This window comes from Denticeps clupeoides, chromosome 14 (genome assembly GCF_900700375.1).
Source record: "Denticeps clupeoides chromosome 14, fDenClu1.1, whole genome shotgun sequence".
NCBI classification, from domain to species: Eukaryota; Metazoa; Chordata; class Actinopteri; order Clupeiformes; family Denticipitidae; genus Denticeps; species Denticeps clupeoides.
Genome location: NC_041720.1, coordinates 1452297 through 1479571, shown reverse-complemented (window position 1 = coordinate 1479571; position 27275 = coordinate 1452297). Strand labels below are relative to the sequence as shown.

At 45.7% G+C, this 27275-nt stretch overlaps 2 protein-coding genes across 3 annotated transcripts; both read left to right on the top strand.

The window, feature by feature from the left end:
- The first annotated feature begins 1576 nt into the window (after positions 1-1576).
- Positions 1577-6580, top strand: cited2 (Cbp/p300-interacting transactivator, with Glu/Asp-rich carboxy-terminal domain, 2). The gene has a single exon (XM_029002774.1). It carries the CDS (start codon positions 1989-1991, stop codon positions 2619-2621), a length of 633 nt encoding a protein of 210 aa, XP_028858607.1. The 5' UTR covers positions 1577-1988; the 3' UTR covers positions 2622-6580.
- A 3070-nt stretch (positions 6581-9650) lies between these two features.
- txlnba (taxilin beta a) lies at positions 9651-26991 on the top strand. 2 transcript variants are annotated; one of them, XM_029002581.1, is made up of 10 exons: positions 9651-9849; positions 11295-11599; positions 16681-16772; positions 17296-17466; positions 20536-20730; positions 21435-21554; positions 23690-23764; positions 24948-25040; positions 25133-25228; positions 25803-26991. In XM_029002581.1, the coding sequence occupies exons 2-10, from the start codon at positions 11299-11301 to the stop codon at positions 26793-26795; spliced, it is 2136 nt and encodes a 711-aa protein (XP_028858414.1). In that variant the 5' UTR covers positions 9651-9849; positions 11295-11298; the 3' UTR covers positions 26796-26991. The 2 variants fall into 2 exon arrangements, with proteins under 2 accessions (XP_028858414.1, XP_028858413.1); XM_029002580.1 differs by lacking the exon at positions 23690-23764 and adding an exon at positions 23540-23614.
- The last annotated feature ends 284 nt before the right edge of the window (positions 26992-27275 follow it).

The following is a 27275-nucleotide window of genomic DNA, read 5'->3' as shown; positions in this document are numbered from 1 at the left end:
CCCAAAAAAAAAACGGGCCTTCCTCGCGCCGCTTGTGAGGGTGGAAGCTCATTATCTGGAGTCCCCACTGAGGTCGAATCAGGCACGACGTCGGGATTAAACATCTACGGCGTGGAATGCTATTGTCCTGCTGCACACAACAGCTGGAGAAGCGAGATTTCGGTTTGCTCAAGCACGTCGGACGCAATCACGAAACAGCTATTTTCCCTACAGGAGGCCACAAAAGGAATTATTCAATTACAAAACCTGTCCAACGTGTCCGATTATCGATAAATAAGTTGCCACGCTTTCTGTCTTCATCCTTCAGAATTCAGAATTGTGGCTTAAAAAAAAAACACCGTCTCCTGCAAACCAGAAGAGCACAAAGTCCCAGGTTCAAACCCCACACTTAACCCTGAGTGTCTCCGGGGACACTGTCCCTGTCACTGCTGACGGTAAGGCGCTCTGGATTTCACTGCTCGAACTGTGGAGTCTGCTGGTTGTACTTATGCATCTCTTATTTGCTTCTTCCACAATATGTGATTACTAGGCAGATTTTGGATTATTCGCGATTAATTTGTTGCAGAGAAAATGATCGTTTTTATGTTGTTGTTGTTGTTGTTGTTTGCTACATCTAATCGATTGGCGGTTTATTAATTTTAACAAATCTACCAGTATTGCATGGATTACAATTCATTCTACATGTGGTGAGATGTCTATTTAAAGATTGTCCTCATGAGCAGCAACACACAGAGCGCAGTCCCCCGGGGTTGCCAGATAACCAGTTCAAAATCGTTCAAATCATTGACTCCAGTAAATCATTACTGGAGAGGACAATTCATACAACACGGGTACAGTACAGGGAGGCAGGAGAATACCAGAAGCTCACATGCATATTACAATGCAATAAAAATATTACATCTAACACTAGCAGGCCTAGTGGGGTAACACACTCGCCCATGAACCAGAAGACCCAGGTTCAAACCCCACTGACTACCATCGTGTCCCTGAGCAGGACACTTAACCCTGAGTGTCTCCAGGGGGGGGCTGTCCCTGTAAATACTGACTGTAAGTCGCTCTGGATAAGGTCGTCTGGTAAATGCCATAAATGAACACGTCCTGTGCAGAGTGGGGCAGTGGTGGCCTAGCGGTTAAGGAAGCGGCCCCGTAATCAGAAGGTTGCCGGTTCGAATCCTGATCCATCAAGGTACCACTGAGGTGCCACTAAGCAAAGTACCGTCCCCACACACTGCTCCCCGGGCGCCTGTCATGGCTGCCCACTGCTCACTCAGGGTGATGGGTTAAATGCAGAGGACAAATTTCACTATGTGCACTGTGTGCTGTGCTGCTGTGTATCACATGTGACCATCACTTCACGTTAAAAGATTAGTGAGGACGTATTTGCGCCAAGTCGTCTTGGTCGCGGCTTCTCCGCGTTTTCCAGCAGCTCCGGCTCCGGCTCCGCACCGCGCGTAATCCCGGATCCGGACTTTCGCTCTGGCCGCCGTCCGGGCTCCGCGGTCCGGGCTTCGCTCCGCCCCCCGGCGGATTCTCGTATCAGACAACTAGCAGCGCCCCGCTTTTTTGGGGGGGGACTCCGTGTCGGGCGCGTCCGGCGGCGGCGGCGGAGGAGGACCACACGCTCCGGGACACTTTTTCTTTGCAACGCGTGCAGGATATAAAGATCCGGGAAGGTTAAAAAAAGGCTCAGAGGCGCAAAACTTTAGTTTTTTTTTTTTCTTTTTCTTTTTGCTGTTTTTTTTCGTCTTCTTTGCCCCCCGAAATAACCACGAAGTGCGAACTGTGGAGATCTTAACCTGCAGGGAACGGAATTGCACGGGCAGAAACCCGGCGTGGATCTTGATCGGGTTCTGGGTGTAAAGTTGGTGGAAGGAGAACCGGAGCGAGATGTAGCCGCCGAGGGTGCGCGACGCAGCTCCGTCCCCCGAATTAACAGATTTCTCGTCTTCTGTAGTGTTTTGGTTTATTGTCGGCCGGCGGGAAGGGGAATGGCGGACCGCATGATGGCGATGAACCACGGACGATTCCCCGACGCCGTGAACGGTCTCCACCATCACCACCCTGCGCGGCGCATGGCCATGGGCCAGTTCCCCGGGCCGCTCCACCACCACCACCAGCCGCAGCCGCACGGCTACGGCGGCCTGGCGGGGGAGCACATGCACTACGGAGCGCCGAACGTCAACGTCGCCGTGCGTCACGCCGGTGGCACCGGCAGCGCACCGGCCGCGACGCGCTACGGAGCGCAGTACGCCGCGCCCGCCCAGGGCGCCCAGGGCCAGCTGGCGGCCAGCATGCAGCTGCAGAAGCTCAACACGCAGTACTACAGCCACCACCCGCACCCGGCGCTCCACCACCAGCACCAGCAGCACCACCACTACGCGCACGACCCGCACGCCGCCGGGACGTTCCCGGGCGCCGCGCCGCCTCCTCCGCCCGCGGCAATGCTGCCCCCCAACGTCATCGACACGGACTTCATCGACGAGGAGGTCCTGATGGCGCTGGTGGTCGAGATGGGCCTGGACCGGATCAAGGAGCTGCCCGAGCTGTGGCTGGGACAGAACGAGTTCGACTTCATGACGGACTTCGTCTGCAAGCAGCAGCCCAGCAGAGTCAGCTGCTAGTGTGGAGAGAAGGACCAGCACGTTCCTCTTATTATTCTCTCTTTGGTTGTTTTTTTTAATCCGGTGGGGTCGTGGTCCGGTTCAGTGCCGTGCGTCGTACGAATGGGGACGTAAAGAAAGGAGAAGGTACACGAACTGCGGGGTAGGAACAGTAGAGACCCGAGCATACTTGTACAACCGTGGAGGAACTACCACTTTCCTGCACCCTTCAGGTATTCTGGACGTGCAGGTTCGGAGGAGGCGTCGTGCTTGTGAAACATGCTTGTAGACAAGTACTGTGTAACCGTGCCCATACAATTATAATAGACTGTGCATCTTAGTGGCCGTATACTTTTACCCAGAGGTCTGTGCTGTCCGATGAATTTGTCTGGTTGTGGAAAAAAAACGAACAAAAAAAAAAAAAAAGTCGTAACCTCGTCCATTCCTCCCCTGCAGCCGTACGCCGGTCGTCATCACGCCGTGACCCTCCCTCCCTCTCTCTCCGTGGTGGAACGGTCGAGTCGGGGGGGGGGGTGTCGTGTGTGTAAGTGTACGCTCGATTCCTGCTCCCAACGGGCCTGGCGTCCTGGCTCCTCGTCCCCGGCCCTCCGCCGCATTGTTAACCGCGTGGAACGTCGCCGGGGTGGGGAGCGCCCTCCCGCATCACTCCTCGGAGAAAACGTACACCACTGTGCTTATTTGGTGTGTGCGCATACATGGCAATACTACTGTGTTGGAGCTTTCTAGGAAAGTTGGACAGTATTTTTGTACATTTTTTAGAAGAAAATGTTAATTTATTCTATTTTAATTTGCAAACATGAATAAAGCCGCTGAAGTGCATTATTGCTGTGAACACCATGTCCTACGTCATTTCCTAAGCTCGCCGCTTTATTATTTTACCCCGGTTAAGACGACGTGTGCCAATTTAAACCCTTTACTTACCTGGAAAACCGTAGCTGGTCCCGGCAAGGAGGATCATTTTATCTGGTACAAACCCCTTAAAACTCCCTACTCAGCCGTCTCAAAATCAGTCCAAAAGCACGTGTGTTGGATGCTGCCAACTCATTTTAATTCATGAAAAATGTTTCTTAACTTCAATTTGCAGTATTGCAATGTTTTTTGCTGCCTTAAAGTGTAGCCGTGAAAGATTTTTTTTTATTTCCGGTGAAGTGTATTACCGTAAGGTACAATTTTTGTTTCTATGATTTCACGATTTTCAGCGGTTAAGGGAGCAGCAACCGTGATTGGAAGGTTGCCGGGTTCGAACCCCGGTCCGCCAAGGTGCCACTGAGCAAAGCACGGTGCCCACTGCTCGCCAGAGGACACGTTTCGCCGTGCTGCAGTGTCTCACCACGACGGTCACTTCGCTTCCACTTGACGTGACCCCCCGCTCTTCACCACTGCTGTTGAGGCCTGCGCCTCTAATCCGCGACGAGTAACCACGCGCTGGATTCCGGCATGTAATCTACTCGCTGCCGTAATCTGGTTACGTAATCCAGATTACTGCTCAGTAATGCAAATGTGGACGTTTCCTGGTGGTCAGTGTTGCTCATAAAAATGCATTCGTTGGACACTCACAGAAATTGGACAGCCGTGACTTGAAGAAGACAGTTTTCTGTCTCACGTGTTTTACTTTATGTGCGTTTATGTCTGGCGGTTCCCCCGAACTTGTTTACGTCGGAATGATCCGAATTCGGGCGGTTTTTGTGGTGATCTTCTGATGCTGTTCAAGTCCAGGGGGTAAAGAATTCGGTTGAGCGGAGTCGGTCCTGCAGAGAAACCGGAACTTCTCCAGCCGACCGTCACCCGACCAAAGGAGGGATGCTTGCGACTTGCACTAAACCCACAAGAGATTCCGCTCTCGGAGACGTTTTCCCGGCGTCGTGTTTCAAGAGTCGAGGATGCGGAGCGAAAGTAATACACCTGCTGGGTTGTCTCTGGAGGGGCTTCCGCATTAAAAAGGGTTAAGTACACGTTGAATAAGAACTGAATTAGAAGTACCTTCCAGGAAGCGGTTCTCCACGGTTTCCCATTATTGTCCTCATCTTGCCTCTAGAAGGGTTAAGATCTCCTGGAGACCTTTTGGCCGTATTGTGAACCCCAAGGTGAAGAGATTCCACCATGCCAGCCGCCTCTCATCTGAAACAGGACTGTTATGGATATAATAATGTTGTCCATGGATGGATCCATTGCACAATACAAAGGGAATCCTAAAACCTAACGTACGTCAATTATTCAGGCTAATAAAAAAGTAATGACACTAGACTCCCTACGTTTTTTAAAAAATCATCTGAGCAATCCGCTTCACCCACTGCTACAGAATTCAGTCAGCCAACTCTAATGGAGGACTGGGTATTATGAGGATATCAGGAATTAAACCATCCAGGGAAGTGACATTCATTCTGGCGTTGCAATCATTTCTGAATAGCCTGTTCAGGGGAAGAAATGAAAAACATTAGAAAGTTTTAAAGGGCTCCTCCAAAGACACGTCCTTGTGCAAAGTGCCAGACCTTGGGTAGATTCATTTGCTTTGGTCACTGAGGTGCATAAAATTGCTCTGTTGGTTCACTGAGAAATCCTGAATGCACATGATTTATGTACCGAGTTAAATATGAATGTATCATCTTGTAAAAGCAATTTCTACAGAAAGAAAAATGCAATTAATGCAAACAAGTGATTTACATGCATAGTAGATGTGAAAAACATTCGTGCATCTTATATTTTAATGCAATAATCTTAATTCAGTTGAGCACATAAAGTAATTCATTGGTTATCAAACACCATCGGGTCATAATTGTTGTATTGAAACAGGATATAGATAGACAGGTTTCGCAGACCTTTTATAATTCATAGTGTATATATGAATATATAAATTATATATAAATCTATATTATAATGTACAGTTTTAATGCTGAGTTCCACCCGTCGGCAGGTCCATTATTTCAGACCTTTTAGTCTGTTCCTTATTGTTATTCCGTGCCTTACACACACTGTGTGTACACAGAAGTCCTTATGTCGCGTCTGACGATTTCATGAGCAGTTAGACGATGTCACGACTAAATTATTGCTAAGGACACTTTTCTGGAACCATTCAGAACCCGTGGAACCTGTGGGCTCTAGTTGTGTGACTGTTCTAACTGGAACTCTTCTACAGCGAATATATTTTAAAAGACTTTTTTTTTTTGTTTGTCTTTCACCTTTACTTCACCCGGTCGGGTTTTTTTTTAATTCTCATTAGCAAAGTTTGGTCTTTTAATGACACCAGACCTGCACTACATCTGGCTCATTTAAATACCGATGGCAGAAGGACAGCTGAAAGACAGAGACAGAGACAGGACAGATGACAGAAGATGCCATGGTCTAAATAACAGCTGAGTCGGAGGCCCAAACGCATTCGGGTTAACCCAGAGGGACGTACGCTGTCACCGGTCCCCCATGGCAGGATGAGGAACAAGCGGAGGAACGCGTCAAATCCAGGTGGAGTCCTCAAATCAGGCCGCCTCCTGCCTTAACGCTCCACAGAAGTGGGGAGATAAATCCCAGATATACCACGTCAAGGAAGTCAGTCGAGTGTGTGAGGAGAAGGAGGAGGAGAAGTCCCTTCATTTGGTATGCTTCCCACATCTCCAGCTGATTGACAGCCATCAGTGTCTGCAGCAGGTTTAAAAATAGGAGAGAAAAAGTCTGTGGCGTCTTGCAAGAGCTTAATGGGATTGTGAGGCTTTTATGACCTTAAGATTAAATTTGAGATTGACACATTATTTTCAACTCCAGAGAATGTGTTTAATGTAGTTATGTTAATAAGAGGTTACCTTTCCATATGCCAATAAAAAAGGGAGAAGAAGATTTGAGGAATAATGCTATTATAATTTACTCAGGACTGTGAGTTCATGAAATTGGTATTTTTAATTGTTGTCATTTTTTTGTAAATTTCTTATTCCCTTTATTAAAAAATTATTTCATTCAAATGAGCTTTAAAACAGCCTTTGTCCTCAGTGATTGATTCAGTAATGTTATCAGGCCAATATGCAAATAGACTTTTTGACCTTACTAAGGATTTTATTCACAATTTCTTTTCTGTATTTGAAAGTGAGGTGATTGTCATTGTGATACACAGCAGCACAGCAAATGCGTCCTCTGTATTTAACCATCACCCTTGGTGAGCAGTGGGCACCATGACAGGCGCCCGGGGAGCAGTGTGTGGGGACGGTGCTTTGCTCAGTTGCACCTTGGCGGGTCGGGATTAACCACCACCACCCCCTAATATTTATAAAATGTGTCCCATGGCATTATTTCCATATTAAAAGTGTGTAAGTAGTCCACCATGTTCAAGCGTCGGTCTTGAGCAAAATGTGTAAACACATTATTTGTCATCTGCGCAGGTGCTCATGTTGTTTATCAAAATGATTTCCAGGTATAGACTGATTAATATTGGTTAGTGTGCAGACTTATGAGAGGTCATTGCAGGGGTGGGCTTGGTGGGCAACATGGGGAAACGCCACCCTGTCGTCATGAAAAGGATGAAAAGGCCAATGGAGCCACCCGTGTCAAAATGATCAATTATTTACATAAAACAAGCAGAGTTTTACCATAGTTGCCTAATTTTGAGTTCTTGCAGAGTGAACTAATTACTGGGCAAGTTAGTGCCGGCATTTGATTTGATTTTATAGATTTAATTCACCATATTAATCTTATTGTTTTTGTCACATTCACCTCACCTGTTGCTAATGCTCCCGGGCAAATTTTAGGCTAATTATTTGTCCCTGTTTCCAGTGCCCCGAATGAAAAGTTCCCTTCGCCACCGCGAAGAGAGTCACCTTGAGGGTGGGGGGAGAAACTAGAACCCGGGCGCGAGTAGTTGCATTGCATGGCGAGCCACCGGAGACACGGACACCGCAGATCGTGATGCTTCCGACAGCGGCCTGACGAGCGCGGTCAAATGAGACATGCATCACTGCGTCTTGTTCAGGGACAGTCGTGCAAAGCTGTCAGTCGTTACAAACATGAATTGAGCTGCAACCCCGCGCTGAAATAATTAAGTCCTGAGGCAATGTCAGAATCGCTTCTCTCTCGTAATTAAAGAGAGACTCCTACGAAAGCCGAGCCCATGGCTCGGATTAAGAGGCAGGCGTCCATTGTGAAGACTAATGCTTTGCCTCCGACTCGGCTTCCGGGTCGATTATCTCTCCAAATCAAACACAAAGAGAAGGCCACCCGAGTAGACCACCAGAATCGTTACTTCGTAAGAAATGAAAGAAACGACCGACCTCCTGTATTCAGATATAAGTCAAAAGATTAAGGTGCCAAGTGGGGCTTGAACATGTGACCTTGTGGCTCATTGGGCCACCAAATAATGCACCACAGCCATAATAACGGTGAAACTTCCCAGGACTTTTTTGCTGTTTTGTTGAAAACTACATACAAATTAACAATCAAAATTTTGGATATACCTCCTCATTTCTGGATGTAACATTCAGGAACGTCTGGCCCATCAGGTGGCACCATATCACTGTGTTAATAACCCTAATTACCTCCATGTATTCCATTCACATGCAATTTAAGCCATTTCCTCCTTCCTTCCTCCGTCTCGTGTTGCTTGTGTTGATCTCCTGTATGTACGTCTGGACATTGTTCATATTCACTCTGGACATTGCCAACAGTTGTCCCCTTCCTTCCTCCGTCTCGTGTTGCTTGTGTTGATCTGCTGTATGTACGTCTGGACATTGTTCATATTCACTCTGGACATTGCCAACAGTTGTCCACTTATGTCCATTTTATCCGTTTATCAGACGCCCTTCACCAGAGCAACTTCTGGAGTCACCAAGATGATGGCTTCTTCCTCCCTTACTCCCTTCATGCTGGGCAAATGAAGGGTCTGACCTCTATTGCCATCATGGAGTGGCTCGGCTGGCCAGACTCAGAGGAAGATGATGATGAGGATGGGTGGATGGAGGTCTACATGTGGGAACACTGCTTGGAGCTGGAGGAAGATGACATATACGTTCAGTGGTATCCAGGAGAGAGCAATGAGCTGGAGAATTAGGTTCTTTGGTCAGACTTCTCCCAGCACTCGTAGACATCCCAAGACAGGAGCTACCGTATCACATCAGTGCTCCCTACACACCCTCTCAACTGATGCACGTTTGACTGGTAGTATATATCCATATTTGAGGAATCAAAACACAATTACATATATTTTCTCATGAGCTCATACTTGTATGGAATATTAACACTGAAATTAACCAGAACATGTCACACTGGCTGGACATGGCGAGGAAGAAGGACGCATACGCACGACTTTCACGAAACAGAGGAACAGGACAGGGGAAACATCACCAAACAACGACCCGACACAAACAGGGCAGATTTATACAATCATACACACGGGTGAACACAATCAGGAAACATTACACAGGACGAACATGAAACTCCGGTTGCCTTGGTGAGCAGTGGCCACCATGTCAGGTGCCCAGGGAGCAGTGTGTGGGGACGGGACCTTCATCAAGGGGACCTCACTGGCACGTTGGCATCTCGGGATTCGAACCGGCAACCTTCTGATTACCCAAAGAATGTCCGGTTCAGACGGCACTTTGCAATTGATGGAGGACGGTTTTAACTGGGTTTGCTGATACTGCGGTCTACAAACGGCACCATGGCCTAAACCTCAGCGCTGATGTGAATGAAGACAACAAAAACGTCTTCAGAACAGTTCGGCATCTGGGCAAATGAAACTTTCCTTCCGGTTTTTTTTTCCGTGAGGAAAATCCGGAATTTTCAGTCCATGCCGCTGTGGCAAACGGATGATTATTCATAAAAACCTGGCAGCCTCCATCTCCTGGGCGCTTCATTTGACTGTGCGGAGTGTAATTCAATAATGTTTTTTCTTCCTTTTGAAAGTAGAATCCCCGCGCGACCGCTCAATAAGAGTCCATGCGGCGTCTCTTTCCTCGATTTCTGCTCCTTCTAGGGAGCGGACGTGCTATTTGCGACTTTGCTCGGGATGCGCAGAAGAAAGACGCTTCCTGGGTGGCCGCGCAGAAGGCCTGTTGTCTGCGGTGGAGCACCCTCTCCGGTCGGAGAGTTGGGTTCCACGGGGGGTTATTTTAAGAGGGTCGCCCATCGCAGCTGCTGTGTCAGGCTGACGAGCCCCGTCAGACCCTCTTCACTCCCCTTTTACAACTTACTACCCGTCCGTGTGAGAGGCTGCTCCATTGTCTTCCACGCGCCTTTCACAGAAGGACCATCTTTGGTGAGTGTCTCCACTCTTTGCTTTTAATGAGCGGTCACTAGGCGGAAAGTACGTTTGGGATTTTTCGGGGTGAATTTTGATGCCCTTTTAAATGCATGTTAATAGGATTCAACATGATAGCTTTCGGAAAGTTAAGCCAGAGATTCCAGAAGGTTCCTCAACTTCTTCAAAGTAATTGATCTGAGCATGGACTGGAGCAAACCGTCCATCCATTCCTGACCAGGACAAACGAAACGTAAAGCTGAGAAATGTTTTTCTGTCTATTTCATTGTCACCTTGTGGAACCTGGAAAGTCGATTGTGGAAGATGCTGACGTCGGGCCTGATTTTTCCGCTCCTACGCAGGACGGGCGTAACTGACATCGGCAGAGACGTGGTCAGAATAAGACAGCGCTTGACCGTATTTAGAAGCTCTAAAAATAGAGTGTTCCTACAGAACAGGTGTCGTGCGCCTGGCCAATGGAAAGGCAGCAGGGGGGGCGGGGCCGTGGGGAGGTGTTGTAGGGCTAATTTTATCCTGATAAGGAGGAGCGAGCTGTGGGATAAACAACCTCTGGACCCGGAGAGCCTGTGTGTGTGTGTGTGTGCATGCGTGTGCACTTCCGTTTGTGGCCTGCCCTACATGGCGCTCAGGAATGCCGCTGTGTTTTGTGCCATTTCTCCTTGCCGCCCCCCGGCAGGTTTGTGCCTCTCGAATGAGCGTCTGTCCCACTGCTCTGCTGTGCAGGCTGATTTCTGGTGAACCATGAGCCGTAATTATCAACATAAAAACCTGGGGAATAAATACAGCTGCTGCATCGCTACTCTAGCTGAAATTGTGGGTTCTAGCAGAAAAGGGTCAGGACACACAGTGCCACCCAGACGGATGTGTAGGAGGCCCCATAATCACCTACCATGCTGACCCAAGTCCAACAACCACCGGCACACGAGAAGGTCAGTGGGGAAGAAGGTCACCCCACCTTTGGAGAACACATGGCACCAGGATGCACCGTGGCAAGCAACAAAAAAAAAAGTGCCGCTCCATATCCATTTTCCTCAATGTTCCAGTCCCTTTGGACACACGTGTATTTTTCACGTGGGAAAAATAATGATTCGGAGCAAAAGGTTCCGGGCCCGTCTTGTCGTGCCGAATCCTTAATTGATGCAACGCGCTGCACGCGCGCCGCTGTGGTCATTACATCTGGTGGAAATATGGCAGCAACATCCTTAGGCGAAGTAGAAGGTGACCCAGCAGCATGTACTTACAGCAAACAGCTGGACAAGCTGTTAGCTGGACTCTAATGCGGTGTAATTTGCTTTAGCTCCCCACAGCAATGTAAGTGGCAATTTATTTTACCTTTTCATCATAAATCGCTTGCTTTAGAGTCCTTTCTGGAGCCCACCATGTTAATTGTGTGCTTTTCTTGCAGAAACGTTTCTTATTGTGTATCAATCTGTGTGTAACAGAGCAATGGAGTCAAACAGTCAGCCTTTACCAGACCCCTCTGTCGAGCCCAATGACCCCAAACTGGCCCAGAATGGCGGTGACTACACCGACCCCATGGAGGACTTCACCCAGCAGCTGGAGGACATCATCAATACATACGGCTCCGCCGCCGCCCTGATGGAGGAGCAGATCTCCATACTGGAGACGGAGGAGGAGAAGCTGGCAGAGGAGGTCGGTGCCGAGCAGGGGGAGGAGGCTGCACCGGCTAAAGATGCCAGTCCTGGCAAGGAGCAGAAGGCTGAGAAGAAGCTCCTCAAAGGTCTCGGTGAGTAGAGATGAAGGGTCCCATCCCGGTCATAACAAATTTAGACCGGAAGTTGCACTTGATTATTCAACGTGAATTTAATAGTTTTTTTTTTTTGGAAGCAACAATTTCGGTTGTTCTATATGTAGGGTAGCTTAATGACAGACCGTGACAATAGCATTTTTACACCCATTTTTCAGAAAAACAGTCTTTGTAGACCCCAGATTTTGTGTTTGTACTCAGAATTGTGTATTTTAGACCCACCATTCAGATTTTACATGGTAACAAGTGGATTGTGTGAACATTAAACCAACTACCTTTCTCCAATTGGTGCTAGCAGTTTGAACACACTAGCAAAATTGTATGTAGGGATGAGGACAGAAGAATAGTCACTCTTGGAGGGGGGAGGGTAGTGAATGCGAAAAAAGTTCACATTTCAAACAAAAAATATTTGACACCTACTTTTACTTAAGACTGAAGGCATTAAACAATAATACACTTGTTCCCGGGGTTAATACTGGAGTAATCACAACGGCCCTCGTTTATTAAACGTGTGTATGGAAAACATTACCAAATTGTGAAGTGAGCGTTCAATACGCTAAAATCCACACCATTTACATTTACATTTATGGCATTTATCAGACGCTCTTATCCAGAGCGACTTACAATCAGTAGTTACAGGGACAGTCCCCCTGGAGCAACTTAGGGTTAAGTGTCTTGCTCAGGGACACAATGGTAGTAAGTGGGATTTGAACCTGTGACTCTGTAGTCTTCTGGTTCATAGGCAAGTGTGTTACCCACTAGGCTACTACCATCCAGCTCTCAGATCCTGCATGCACCTTCCTGTCAGAAGAAATCGTGGATTGGGAACGATCTGCGTATGTGCGTCCAGTATGGCTACTATCTGACAAATCATAAACCTCAAATCATAAAGCTAGGTTGAATGGCCTGGCCCAGAGCACATAAACCTCTGTCCATGTATTATTAACACGTACTCTAAGTGAAATCATATGATGACGTTATGATCAAATATGTGGACTGCAATGGTCTGACTGCTTAACAACCTGCTCAGTAATATTTATGGCCTTTCACAGAAGAAATTTAACTTGAGCTGGTTTGAAATACGCATGGGGTATTTTTTTGCGGCATGATGCCATCATTTTTCATGTGAAACCCTTTTACTCGTCTCTGTGGGGACAACCAGAATGGTTGTTTTTTTTTTTTTTACACCCAAATCTACACTCCTATTGATAAATGAGGACCAATAACTTTTGCTGATCTCACTATGATGTAGTGCCCCCTAGTGGTCTGGAGCTGGTGCAAGATTCATTTTTTCCCCACTGCATCCCACCTAAGGTAACAGATTTCGGTCAGATTTCTAGATGCCTCCAGGACAGAGATGTGCACCTAGATTTCTGATCTGTCAACCGGGCCTGCGCATTAATAATGTTTCACAATAAGAAATAGGCTAAATATCCCATAAAGAACAATTAACAAATGAATCTTCACCTTTTGCAAATTGGAACCGAGCTAGAGTGAAATATTCCCGGATTAGGAAACTCCGCATTAAAGGACCGGTAAAGGCAGTATGGAGAAAAGGTCTGGAGGGAAGGAACCGTTGCCCTCAAGCCTCCCTTGCGCTGACAGCAGATTTGTCACAATTACACACATAGGTGCACAGCTGACCACATCACCTTTACCAGTTTTAAAGCATATGGCCAGCAATTATGGGCCAAATTAATCTTGACTCAACGTTAATTTGCGCTTTTTTATTTTCTTTATTCTTCCAGGCCTAATGTGGTGTAAAAGACCATGCCTGATAAATCAATTAAGCAATCTTGCCTAATTGTGTCAGTAGGCGGCGCATACTTAGGCAAGTGTTTGATATAGAGCAAGGACGTTATTTGTTAATTCATTGTGAATTTTGTGGCGGAAGAGCCTTTCCAGACTGAGCTAGGCTTTGAGAACTGCCGTGAGAGTTGCATCCACTTCGCAACGTGAGACAGAAAAAAAACTGTCCTTTAATACGTAACATGCTGTCCATGGCCTATTGTCTGTCGCCATTTGAAACTGGGACAGTTTCGCAACATTCACATCTAGTTGCTTTTTTTCTGGGCCAGGGGGTGTCATAAAAGTAAGATGGCTTTGTTGTCCTTTTATTAGGCACTTTTGTAAAATCAATGGCTCCACTGCCATTCCTCCCAAACCAAAAGTGTATCCTGGCCTGAATATAAAATGACCCCAAATATAAAATTTGCCTTTTTCAAGACTAAGACTAGTTTTTGGCCCCATCTGCCGGTATCACACTTTTTGTCTAGACTGCAAATGTAAGACAACTCTACGTTTATCATACAATTTTATTTATTCTGTCATTCTGAAACTGGACCTAGAGCCTCAAGATAGGTGGTACAAATGTGGACAATTTGGTTTTCTTCAAGTGTTTGGTTGAAAGCAAATTAAACAAGTACCCCCTTCTAGTACCAAGGTTGTATTGTTATTTCATACATTTTATTGTTAGACATTGCAATCTTAATAAAATTATACGTAAAATTATACATTTAAAACAAAATAAGACATTGAAATGTAAAATTAAAGGTTGGAATTTTGCCAACATAGAGAACGTTTTTACTCACATCCTTTTTGCACTTCTTGCACAGATATTTTGTGTGGGCGGGGCTTCATATCTTTCATATCATATCTTCATATTATTTGAGTGACAGCTCCATTTCTCAGATCTCTATCACTGCAAGATGTGTTTGCATCAAGAAGACGCACAGCAGCCACAACTATTAGCAATCACATAAGGATCACAGCTTATAAACTTACAATTGATTAATCGTGCGTTGATCATGTGTACAAATGTCATTTCATGTGTGGCTATTCTAATCAGCCGGGCTCATTTTCTGTGCATACTGCAAGATAACAGGCTCAGCCAATGGAAGGACGACACAGACTTAAATCGTGCTGATGACTTCATCCAGGAACAAATACAAGGTCCGGGGAGAATGCATGGTTATAGATGGATGTTCACAAAGTGCCAAGAAAATGGCCTTGAAGCAACAAAGAAGTAAGAATCAAAATAGCCAAGATGGATTCTGGGGGGTCAGCTGTGAAAATGTTAAATAACTCTCCTAAAATTGCGCCCACAGACCGGAGGACACACTCTGTTGGGTCATCGTGTGCTGTGCGGCAGTGTTTCAAAATCACTTCACTTTCACCATCTTGTGCACTCAGTATAATAACTTGTGTGCACAGCAAATTTTTTTCCATTTCATGGTACTTAAGGGGTTTAGTTGCATTTGAATTTAGGTGCATAATAAATAATGATACTGTTTTGTGAGGATGTGCTGTTTTCTCATCAAGACAGATATGTCCAAGACAAGACCGAGACCACAAAAAAATTGTCTCAAGATGAGAACTACATCGCTATTGTGCATGCAAATTAGGCAAAGCCTCACCCACACGACATATCTGTGCTAGAACTGCAACCTCAGGCAGAGTAAACGTAAAAGGGCCGCGTGACTGAAAAACTAGCAGCGAAACTGGAAAAACTTGCAGTGAAACTGAAAAAAACTAGCAGTGAAACTGGAAAAGCTTGCAGTGAAACGGAAAAAAACTAGCAGTGAAACTGGAAAAGCTTGCAGTGAAACGGAAAAAAACTAGCAGTGAAACTGGAAAAGCTTGCAGTGAAACGGAAAAAAACTAGCAGTGAAACTGAAAAAAACTAGCAGTGAAACTGGAGAAACTTGTAGCAAAACTGAAAAAAAAAATGCAGCAAAACTGAAAAAAACTAGCAGTGAAACTGGAAAAGCTTGCAGTGAAACGGAAAAAAACTAGCAGTGAAACTGGAAAAGCTTGCAGTGAAACTGAAAAAAACTAGCAGTGAAACTGGAGAAACTTGTAGCAAAACTGAAAAAAAATGCAGCAAAACTGAAAAAACTAGCAGTGAAACTGGGAAAGCTTGCAGTGAAACTGAAAGAACTAGCAGAAAAACTAGAAAAACCTGTAGCGAAAATAAAAAAACTAGCAGTGAAACTGAAAAAAAAAGCAGTGAAACTTGATAAACTTGCAGCGAAACAGAAAAAACTAGCAGTGAAACTGGAGAAACTTGCAGCAAAACTGGAAAAACTACCAGTGAAACTGGAAAAACTTGTAGCGAAACTGAAAAAAAATAGCAGTGAAACAGGAAAAACTTGCAGCGAAACTGAAAAAAACTAGCAGTGAAACTGGAGAAACTTGTAGCAAAACTGAAAAAAAAAATGCAGCAAAACTGAAAAAAACTAGCAGTGAAACTGGAAAAGCTTGCAGTGAAACTGAAAAAAACTAGCAGTGAAACTGGAAAAGCTTGCAGTGAAACTGAAAAAAACTAGCAGTGAAACTGGAGAAACTTGTAGCAAAACTGAAAAAAAAAATGCAGCAAAACTGAAAAAAACTAGCAGTGAAACTGGAAAAGCTTGCAGTGAAACTGAAAAAAACTAGCAGTGAAACTGGAAAAGCTTGCAGTGAAACTGAAAAAAACTAGCAGTGAAACTGGAGAAACTTGTAGCAAAACTGAAAAAAAAATGCAGCAAAACTGAAAAAACTAGCAGTGAAACTGGGAAAGCTTGCAGTGAAACTGAAAGAACTAGCAGAAAAACTAGAAAAACCTGTAGCGAAAATAAAAAAACTAGCAGTGAAACTGAAAAAAAAAGCAGTGAAACTTGATAAACTTGCAGCGAAACAGAAAAAACTAGCAGTGAAACTGGAGAAACTTGCAGCAAAACTGGAAAAACTACCAGTGAAACTGGAAAAACTTGTAGCGAAACTGAAAAAAAATAGCAGTGAAACAGGAAAAACTTGCAGCGAAACTGAAAAAATAGCAGTGAAACTGGAAAAAATAGCAGCAAAACTGATTTAAAAAATAGCTGTGAAACTGGAAAAACTATTCAAAATATTATTGTTTTGATATTAGGAATGTTTTTTTTTTTTCACATTTTTGGCACAAATCTGATTTGTACGGCAGAGACATTTGTATTGCTGTTTTGTCATAATTATAATTTTTTAAAACCATTTTACATTTATCACGTTGGACGTAAAGGAGCTGTGCTGAACTGTGCACACAGGCAAGGAGGCCACGCTTATGGTGCAGAGCCTGAACAAGCTGTCCTCACCGGAGGAGAAGGTGGAGTTGCTGATCACCAAGTACGCTGAGCTGGTGAGAGCTTCACATGATGAGGAAACAAACACACATACACACAGACACACAAAGTTGTCGTGGAAAACAGCAGGGCCTGGTGAGATGTTAGAAGTGGCTCTACTTATGCTGTGATGACCTAAATATTTGTCGCTACAGGCAGCAAAGTCAGCGCCAGGCCATATGCCACGATAAAAAAAACTCACGCATGGCAGACTAATTCCAAGTCAGGAGATGACACCAGGGATGTGACTTGGGAGGAAAAGTGTCAGAAGAAACTCAACAAAAAGCATTTTCTCCACTGCATAGAGACACTACTTCAGAGTGACATCCTGTGGGCTCTGCATTTTTAAACAGCTGTGGATGGGTGATGAGACTAACATCTCGCCATCTTCATCTCAGTCCCAACTCAGCCATAGCAAATCCTCTTAAGACCATCCAACCATCCAAACAGTTTGTGGCCTTAAAAGCGGCTTAAAGCCAGTGGTGGGTTTAATAGGGACCAGGGAATGGCGGCTGATGTATGGATTTGTGATTCCCTCAGCTGGAGGTGCAGAAGGCGGAGCAGAGGCAGCTGACAGGGCTGCAGAAGAGGCATGGCCTCCTGGAGAGGCAGAAAGACCAGCTCCAATTTGAGAACAGCCGCGCCATCCTGGCCCGCAACAAGTTGGAGGGCCTCTGCAGGGAGCTCCAGAGACACAACAGGACGCTGAAGGTGGGCAACGTGATGAACTTCACTCCATGAGTCCACCTCCCTCCAGCATCCAACCCATAACCTTCTACTTATACAAGCTCAGACATTTACATTTACAGCATTACCAGACGCCCTTATCCAGAGTGCCTTACAGTCAGTAGTGACAGGGACAGTCCCCCCCTGGAGACACTCAGGGTTAAGTGTCCTGCTCAGGGACACAATGGTAGTAAGTGGGACGTTACCAGCGTCCAGAACAGGTTCCATTTGTGTTGCTGTGTGACGTTCTGAATGAGCCGTAAATTGGACTCTTGGGGAACGTTCTCGTTCGGTCCTCTGGAGAGCGCTCTCATCTGGCACAGCAGCGACGTTGTTAGGACGTCGTATTTTGGTCTCACTGTAACGTTTTGGTGGATGTTGATGTGACTGTTCTGTGATGTTTATTTACTTGTAATAATGTGTTGGCATTACCCAGCATGCCGTGCAGGATGGCAGGTGTGTTGAGTATTATATCTTTTTCTGCCAGATTGGGGTTTTTTACCTACTAGCGTAGTCAGGTGACCATAGCTGACTTTGGCAAACATGTCATAACGTATTTACAACATAACGGTGACATAAAGCAGCTATGAATGTGTAGGTAACACGTATAAACTGAAGATTTCTTCTTTGTTGCACCACTACTCAATATTTATGCCTCATGCATATACCTCAGCCGACAACTAGCGTATCTACATACGGTGTGAATAAAAAGGTCATAATAAAGTTCCATATTCTTGTTGTGTGACGTTCTGAATGAGGCGTAAATTGAACCCTTAGGGAACACTTTGGTCCTCTGGAGAAGGTGCTCATCTGGCACTGGGACACATGCTGGTCCCATCACAACGCTGGTGGGACTTTCCTGCGGTGTTCAATTACTTGTTATAATATGGTGGCAGAAGACAGTCTTTCATCATTACCCAGCAGGCCATGCACGATGCACCAATTTGTTCGTTTGGTGTGTTCGTGGCTTTTCAGCTGTGGACAATATGATAATACAATATATTATTATGTTAATAAAAAACATGATAACATGAAAGTGAAGTGATTGTGAAACACTGCAGCACAGCACACGGAGCACAGAACAAAATGTGTCCTCTGCTTTTAACCCATCACCCAGTGGGCACCGTGACAGGCGCCCGGGGAGCAGTGTGTGGGGACGGTACCTTCATCAAGGGGACCTCAGTGGCACCTCGGCGGATCAGGACTCGAACCAGCAACCTTCTGATTACGGGGCCACTTCCGGGGGCCAACCGCTCGGCCACCAGCGCCCCATGTATTAACCAATTTATCGCCCCAACGGTGACGCGAAGCAACTTTGAATAATCTGGTTTTAATTTCTTCTGCGCGGCACCAGCACTCCCGATTTTTGCCTCATGCAGAGATGCCAGCGCGGTAAAAAGATGGATGAATCTGAGCTGGCAGGAATTCCTCAGCACCCCGAGGTGTCTGGCCCCGCCATAAACAAAAGCGCCGCCACACCCTCCCCGTCAGGCCAGCGCGGCCATAAATCCGCAAGATGGATGAAATCATTCCGCTTTCTTGCCCCTTTCCTCCTGTGAGCAACCGGTGCGTCTCCCCGACGCCTGTTCTCGGCCGTGTTTTACCAGAGCCCGTCGCGGGGACCGCGGCGCGGTGACTCGTCCCCGGCAAGAGGGATGGTCTCATTGGGCTGTTGTGGCATCTGCCCTTCGACCATAAATCAAAAGTGTAGAGTAACGGCCCTGGAGAGTCCACGGCGCCTTCAAATAGAGCGGTGAACCCTAAACCAGCTTATAGACGCTAAGCGAACGTTCCAGCTGCGTTTTCATACGCTCGCCGTCGCACGAGCCATTACGCACTTGTTGTCGACGGCGAACGAAGGCCCGCCGCGGAACGAGCGCAGATTCAACTTTTAACGCGGTTTTAAGAGCTACATCATTTCCCTTCCCGCTCGGTTCACTTGGCCGGACAATTACTCTCGCCACAGGTGAATGGGCCGCTTTCCACGCTCACGCCGTGCGTGTGTGTTTTCTCCGAAGACTGAGCTGTCAGAAAGTGTGTGTGTGTGTGTGTGTGTGTGTGTGTGTGTGAGCATGCATTGCACCCGGGGCGAAATTTCCAAATAGCGCCGCTATTGTGTCTGAGGTGTCAAACCGCTGCAAGGCCTTCGCCTCGACCCACTTTCATTGGTGCCTCTCAGAAGTAAGAATATGGCGGAAAACAGTGTTTGTTTTGGTAATTTAATATGGCCAAAAGTCTGGACAAACCTTCTCATCCAACGTGTTTTCGTTATTTTCAGGACCATTTACGTTGGTAGATTGTCACTGAAGGCACCAAAACTATGAATGAACACATGTGGAGTTCTGTACTTAACAAAAAAAGGTGAAATAAGTGAAAACATGTTTTATATTCTAGTTTCTTTGCTCTGATTACTGCTTTGCACACTCTTGGCATTCTCTCGATGAGCTTCAAGAGGTCCTCACCTGAAATGCTTCTCCAACAGTCTTGAAGGAGTTCCCAGAGGTGTTTAGCACTTGTTGGTCCAGCTCACCCCAAACCATCTGGATTGGGTTCAGGTCCGGTGACTGTGGAGGTCAGGTCTCCACTTTTTGTTAAGTACAGAACTCCACATGTGTTCATTCATAGTTTTGATGCCTTCAGTGAGAATCTACCAACGTAAATGGTCATGAAGATAAAGAAAACACGTTGAATGAGAAGGTGTCCAAACTTTTGGCCTGAACTGTTGATAAATACAGTGCTAACTAAATCATGAATTATTATTATTATCATTATCTATTTATTCTTTGGTTGGTGCAATATTTATTTACACTATGTTAATAAGCCTTATTGTTGCATCTAAAAGAAATCGAAAGTGACGAAATTAGTTGTCATAATTTAAATAAAACATGTGAACTCAGAGTGTGTAAATGAAGACATGAATATAGCCCTGTTCTAGTGCTAAGTTCGTTAAACGCTCGGCTGAAAAGCATAATTTGCTCGTTATTGTGGCCTTTCATGGAAACTGATTCAGTGATCCCCGCTCTCCACCTGAACGTGTATCTCCATGTCTTCCAGGAGGAGAGCCTCCAGAGGTCCCGCGAGGACGAGATGAAGAGGAAGGAGATCACGGCCCACTTCCAGAGCACGCTCACCGACATCCAGGCCCAGATCGAGCAGCACAGCCAGCGCAACAACAAACTGTGCCAGGATAACATGGACCTGGCCGAGAAGCTCAAGTGCATCATCGACCAGTATGAGAGGAGAGAGCAGGTACCGGGGCCCGGGGAGGGGACACACCAACCTGGGATTTAATGAGTCCATTAGAGCTCATAGGTCAAGGAAAGCTCTGGAAGGACCGGCCTTGACAACAGGGCACATGTTCCAGCATACAGATGAACAGATCCTGATAATGTCATAAATTATACATCGTTTTTGTAACGTCGCGACCGAACGTCTGATCATAAACCCTGGCCTCTATAAACGGCGCTCGGATGCAGGGCCTGCTCCTGGCTACCGGTGAAGATGCCTGCTGGCAGCTGTGACTGGCGTGTAGAGTGAACCTGGCGCCCTCTCCAGACATTGTCTTGTCCGTGCTGCCATCTGCTGGTCGTCCAGGTCTTCCACAGCAGCAGCGGGTTTTATTATTACAGCGTGGCGAGAAACAAAATTCATTCATTCAAATATGTGCATTCAAATATGAAAAATAGACAAGGACTTTGGATTGGCCAAGCAGCGTATGCTTTCATTGCACTTATAATTAGCCATAGATAAACGTTTCTCAAGTGTAAGGATAAGTGTCGAGAGTTATTGTCTTCTAGCGCTGGTACAGAAGTTGGATGAAGTAGCAGGTTGTGCCCACAAACGTCTGCTCTGTTGATGACAGAAAAGGAAATGCAAATGCGAAATATGGATTCTTTTTTCCATATTATGATGCATACTCAACATTACGCATGATGCGCGCCTCTCTCCTCCAGAGCCTGGAGAAGATCTTCAAGCACCGCGACCTGCAGCAGAAACTGTCCGACGCCAAGCTGGAGGAGGCCAACATGCTGCTGAAGGAGGCCGAGGACCGGCACAAGCGGGAGAAAGAATATGTGAGTAGGCCAGGAGAAGACGTCTGTAAATATTACCATTTCTCACGCAGCTTCTTTAAATGTTCAGGATGATGTTAAATATGAGTATTTGAATGTTGAGGACCTGCCCCGCGTCTCCTTAACCATCTGATGTTAAATATGAGTATTTTAATGTTGAGGACCTGCCCCGCGTCTCCTTAACATCTTGCTGTCTTGGTTGATAGAGGAACCATCTGATGTTAAATATGAATATTTTAATGTTGAGGACCTGCCCCGTGTCTCCTTAACCATCTGATGTTAAATATGAATATTTGAATGTTGAGGACCTGCCCCGCGTCTCCTTAACTTCTTGCTGTCTTGGTCGATAGAGGAACCATCTAATGTTAAATATGAATATTTGAATGTTGAGGACCTGCCCCGCGTCTCCTTAACCATCTGATGTTAAATATGAGTATTTTAATGTTGAGGACCTGCCCCGCGTCTCCTTAACCATCTGATGTTAAATATGAGTATTTTAATGTTGAGGACCTGCCCCGCGTCTCCTTAACATCTTGCTGTCTTGGTTGATAGAGGAACCATGTGATGTTAAATATGAGTATTTTAATGTTGAGGACCTGCCCAGGTCTCCTTAACCATCCTTAACCATCTGATGTTAAATATGAATATTTGAATGTTGAGGACCTGCCCAGCGTCTCCTTAACTTCTTGCTGTCTTGGTTGATAGAGGAACCATGTGATGTTAAATATGAGTATTTTAATGTTGAGGACCTGCCCAGGTCTCCTTAACCATCCTTAACCATCTGATGTTAAATATGAGTATTTTAATGTTGAGGACCTGCCCAGCGTCTCCTTAACTTCTTGCTGTCTTGGTTGATAGAGGAACCATGTGATGTTAAATATGAGTATTTTAATGTTGAGGACCTGCCCAGGTCTCCTTAACCATCCTTAACCATCTGATGTTAAATATGAGTATTTTAATGTTGAGGACCTGCCCCGCGTCTCCTTAACATCTTGCTGTCTTGGTTGATAGAGGAACCATGTGATGTTAAATATGAGTATTTTAATGTTGAGGACCTGCCCAGGTCTCCTTAACCATCCTTAACCATCTGATGTTAAATATGAATATTTGAATGTTGAGGACCTGCCCAGCGTCTCCTTAACTTCTTGCTGTCTTGGTTGATAGAGGAACCATCTGATGTTAAATATGAGTATTTTAATGTTGAGGACCTGCCCAGGTCTCCTTAACATCTTGCTGTCTTGGTTGATAGAGGAACCATGTGATGTTAAATATGAGTATTTGAATGTTGAGGACCTGCCCCGCGTCTCCTTAACCATCTGATGTTAAATATGAATATTTGAATGTTGAGGACCTGCCCCGCGTCTCCTTAACATCTTGCTGTCTTGGTTGATAGAGGAACCACGTGATGTTAAATATGAGTATTTTAATGTTGAGGACCTGCCCCGCGTCTCCTTAACATCTTGCTGTCTTGGTTGATAGAGGAACCATGTGATGTTAAATATGAATATTTTAATGTTGAGGACCGGCCCCGCGTCTCCTTAACCATCTGATGTTAAATATGAGTATTTTAATGTTGAGGACCTGCCCCACGTCTCCTTAACATCTTGCTGTCCTGGTCGATAGAGGAACCATGTGATGTTAAATATGAATATTTTAATGTTGAGGACCTGCCCCGCGTCTCCTTAACCATCTGATGTTAAATATGAGTATTTTAATGTCGAGGACCTGCCCCGCGTCTCCTTAACATCTTGCTGTCTTGGTTGATAGAGGAACCATGTGATGTTAAATATGAATATTTTAATGTTGAGGACCTGCCCCGCGTCTCCTTAACCATCCTTAACCATCTGATGTTAAATATGAGTATTTTAATGTTGAGGACCTGCCCAGGTCTCCTTAACCATCCTTAACCATCTGATGTTAAATATGAGTATTTTAATGTTGAGGACCTGCCCCGCGTCTCCTTAACATCTTGCTGTCTTTGTCGATAGTTGCTTAAAGAGGCAATTGACAAAACAAAGAAATGCTACACAATGAAGGAGCAGGAGTTGCAGTTGAAGAAACAGGTAAAGCGGCCTGCGTCCTCTCACCTTTTTTTCTGTTGTGTGTGTGTGTGTTTGTGTGTGTGTTCTTAACCACAGTTACTGACTCAGGCCGCAGAGTGGAAGCTGCAGGCTAAAGAGCTGAAACAGCAGCAGACAGTGATGCAGGCACAGGTGAATATCCACCGGCCAGCCCCGCCCACACGAGCCCATCTGTCGGATTTGCATCTGTCTACCACGGGCTGAACATGCGCGGCCTTTATGGAAGACCACTATATAAAATGCCCCCCCCCCCCCCCCCCCCCCCCTCGCCCCTCTCCATCAGTGGACAGTTTGCAGCTCTCCTGGAGATGCCAGCAGCACTTAAGACTGGCACTTGGCAACGGCAGAACCTTCTAAAATAAAGTTGGCTTGTGCATAGGGACCACTGACTTTCCTTGAATCTTGCGTCCCGTTTTTTTTTTTTTTAGCACAGGTCAGTCAGTCAGCACAGGTTTTGTTTCACTGCGTCGTATTGATGCTGAGCGAATAGCTTCCTTCCTTCACAACGCCACACGACACATGAATCATCTTTCACAAGTTCTCAGCGGCCGCAGAAAAATGCCACATTAAAGGGTAAATCACACCAGGACAAATTGATCCTGGCTGCCACCATGAATTAGAGCCGTCTGCTTATATGGCTGCAATTAATTGTGCCCGAAACAGACCGATAATTTTGAGCCTTGTGGTTTTTTAATGGCAGCGTCAGCCCGGCTCTCCAAATAAATTAACGTACAAGGAAATAATAAAAAAAAAAAAAAAAAAAAAAAACAAGACATATTAATATTAAGCCGCTACTCAGATTTGTTCCGAGTCGTGTCATATTTCCAATGCCACTAAGCAGAAAAATTCATTTTTTTCACTTACTTCTCAAATGAATGGGCATATGCATGTGTGTAAATCGCATGTTGATTGTCTGACAAAACCTGGTTGCTCCTGTTTTTTTTTTTTTTTTTTTTTTTTTTTTTTTTTTTTTTTTTTTTAATGAATTAATGAATTAAATTTTTTTATGAATTAAAGTGAGATTCCTGGTCTGAGATCAGACTGGCTTGTATATATTGTTTTTGTTTTCAGCACCTGAACATTTTTGCACGACTTGATTTGATAGATTCCATACCGAGATATTTTTGAGCTTTTTTGGAACCACTGTCCTCTTTATTTCTGCAAATGAGCCATTTTTTCCCCATTAAACTCTGACTTAATGAGTTGCCTGAAGGATATGCAAATCTGACTTACATAAGTGCCAATCATTTGGGAAAGGATGGTGCACCACATTGTTATCCAACCGCTAACCGTGCTTCCTGGCGTCTCCCTGCAGCTCGTTCTGTACTCCCAGAAGTTTGATGACTTCCAGACCACGCTGGCCAAGAGCAACGAAGTATACGTGACATTCAAGCAGGAAATGGAGAAGGTCTGTAATGAAGCTCAAACAACTTAAGCAATGATGCTTGTACTAAATGCCAGAGAAATAATCCAAAAAACCTTCAACCTCTCATTTCACAGATGACGAAGAAGATGAAGAAGCTGGAGAAGGAATCCAACGTGTGGAAAACTCGTTTTGAGAGCAGCAATAAGGCACTCATGGATATCATTGAAGAGGTATTATTCCATGTTTGGTCGAGCTGTTAAATCTTGGCCTGAGGGCGATTCACGTGGTAAATGATCTGCAAACTTCTGGTCTATAGTACCTATCCTTTCCGCATAATTCACAGCGTGTAATTTTGTTTCGCATGTCGGAAATTTTTCGTTTTTCTTTCTGTAACGTTCAATTCATTTGCAATTCTCCGCCGTCGAGAGAGAGAGAGAGATGCCAAAATGACTCTTATTATTGATTATGTCTTAAACCGCTCATTTCGTTTCCCCCGTAGTCCACAAAAAGAAAGGCAGGCTTTTAAAAAGCCCTGCATGTCGGGTCGGGTCTGATTCTGATTCTCAGGCCCGAGAAGGCCTAACAAATTGCTAGCTGTTGCAAAATGATCTATGACGTCAATCAATGCTATTCACAGCAGGCACCGTTATCTGCAGCGGGTAAGTGTAGGTGCGGGTTCCCCTTTCAAGTCACATTTCTTTTACCAATCAAAGGATCCGATTGGCCTTCATCATGTCCCTTGGACGAGTCTGAAAATTATCATTGATTGATTGATTTTTTTGTTTCTCCCATCTTTCCCCACAGAGGACTGAGAAAGCGAAAGAGTTTGAGCTCTTCACCCTCAAGGTCAACAAGCTTGAGACCTTGTGCCGAGCTCTGCAGGAGGAGAGGAAAGCGCTTTACAAGAAGATCAAGGAGATCAGGCTCCCAGGCGACGCGACCCAAGCAGCTGACGTCGAGGAGCCAGACATGATCCCGAGGAACACAAACCTGTCTGCAGAGATGGAGAGGCTGAGGGCCGAGCAAATCCGGCTGCACAACTTCGCCGCAACCCTCTTCGCCTCCAACGCAGAAGAAGCGGCGGAATCATCCAGCGACGAAGAGCCTGCAGAAGCTGCTGCAACTGGAGAGCCTTCAGAGTCCCAAGCCGCCGAGTCCAAACAAGAGTCAACCAAAGCGGAGCCAGCTGAAGAAGCTGAGGAGGCCATCAAAGTAGAGGTTCCATCAAACAAGTCAGAAGCAGAGACCACAGAGCTGGCAGCAAACTCACTTGCAGCCAAGCCGGAAGTAGAAGCACCGGGAGAAACCACAGCGGAGGCAGCACCGGTCCCAAAAGAAGCCAAAGCCGAAGAGCAGAGCGAGGTCCTCAAGCCAGAAGCAGAGGTACCAAGGGAAGAGGCTGTACTACCAGAGGTTAGTCAGACAACACCAGCACCCTCAGAGGTAGAAAAGCCTAAAACTGTCGAAAAAGAGATGGAACCCAAAGAAGCAGCCAAACCAGAACCTGAGGAACCACAACCAGAAGCAGCTCCTTTACCAAAGGAGCTTAAATCTGAGTCCGGAGAGTCTGATCCATCAGGTGCAGATGCCACCAAACCAGAAGAAGCAAAGTCAGAGGCCTCTGGACCCGAGACGCTCAAAGAAGCAGCAGGTCAGAGCGACGAGGCCATGCCGGAGGCCACCAAAGCAAAAGCAGCCGCATCACAGGCCACCAAATCGCAAGCACAGGCCAGCAAACCTCAGGCCAAGAAGACCTCCTCAAAGAAGAAAAGCCAACCAAAAGGCGCAAAGAAATAGCGCCCAGTGGCTGGTTTTAACCGCGTGAGAGTGAGTTTTTCTGCCGTGACTTTGCATATGTGTGTGGTGTTGCTTTAAAGTTCTGGTTTCTACACAATAAAGACCTTCTTTTTTTTTTTATTTACTTTATTCTAATGACGTGTAGTCGTCAAACTGACTTTTCAGATCAAAAATAAAGATGTCGTTGCTGAGGATTTTTGTTTGGTTTTAGAATTTGTTTTCCATTTATTACCATTTCATTTGCATCGCGTGAACATTAGCACTCAATTTTATCTTTTTCAACTGGACGCCAGACATGAAACAAGCACTCAGAAGGCACCTGGATCCTCTTTCACACACCAATTTCACCCCGCACGAGTTTCCATGGCAACATAAAAAAAGGCCCAACGGCCCACGTCCTGCTTCCGAGCGCAGAGTCTGTATCGGGTCCTTCTGGCCTGCATCACACACGAGGAAACATTCACGGCGTCTATAACGTCA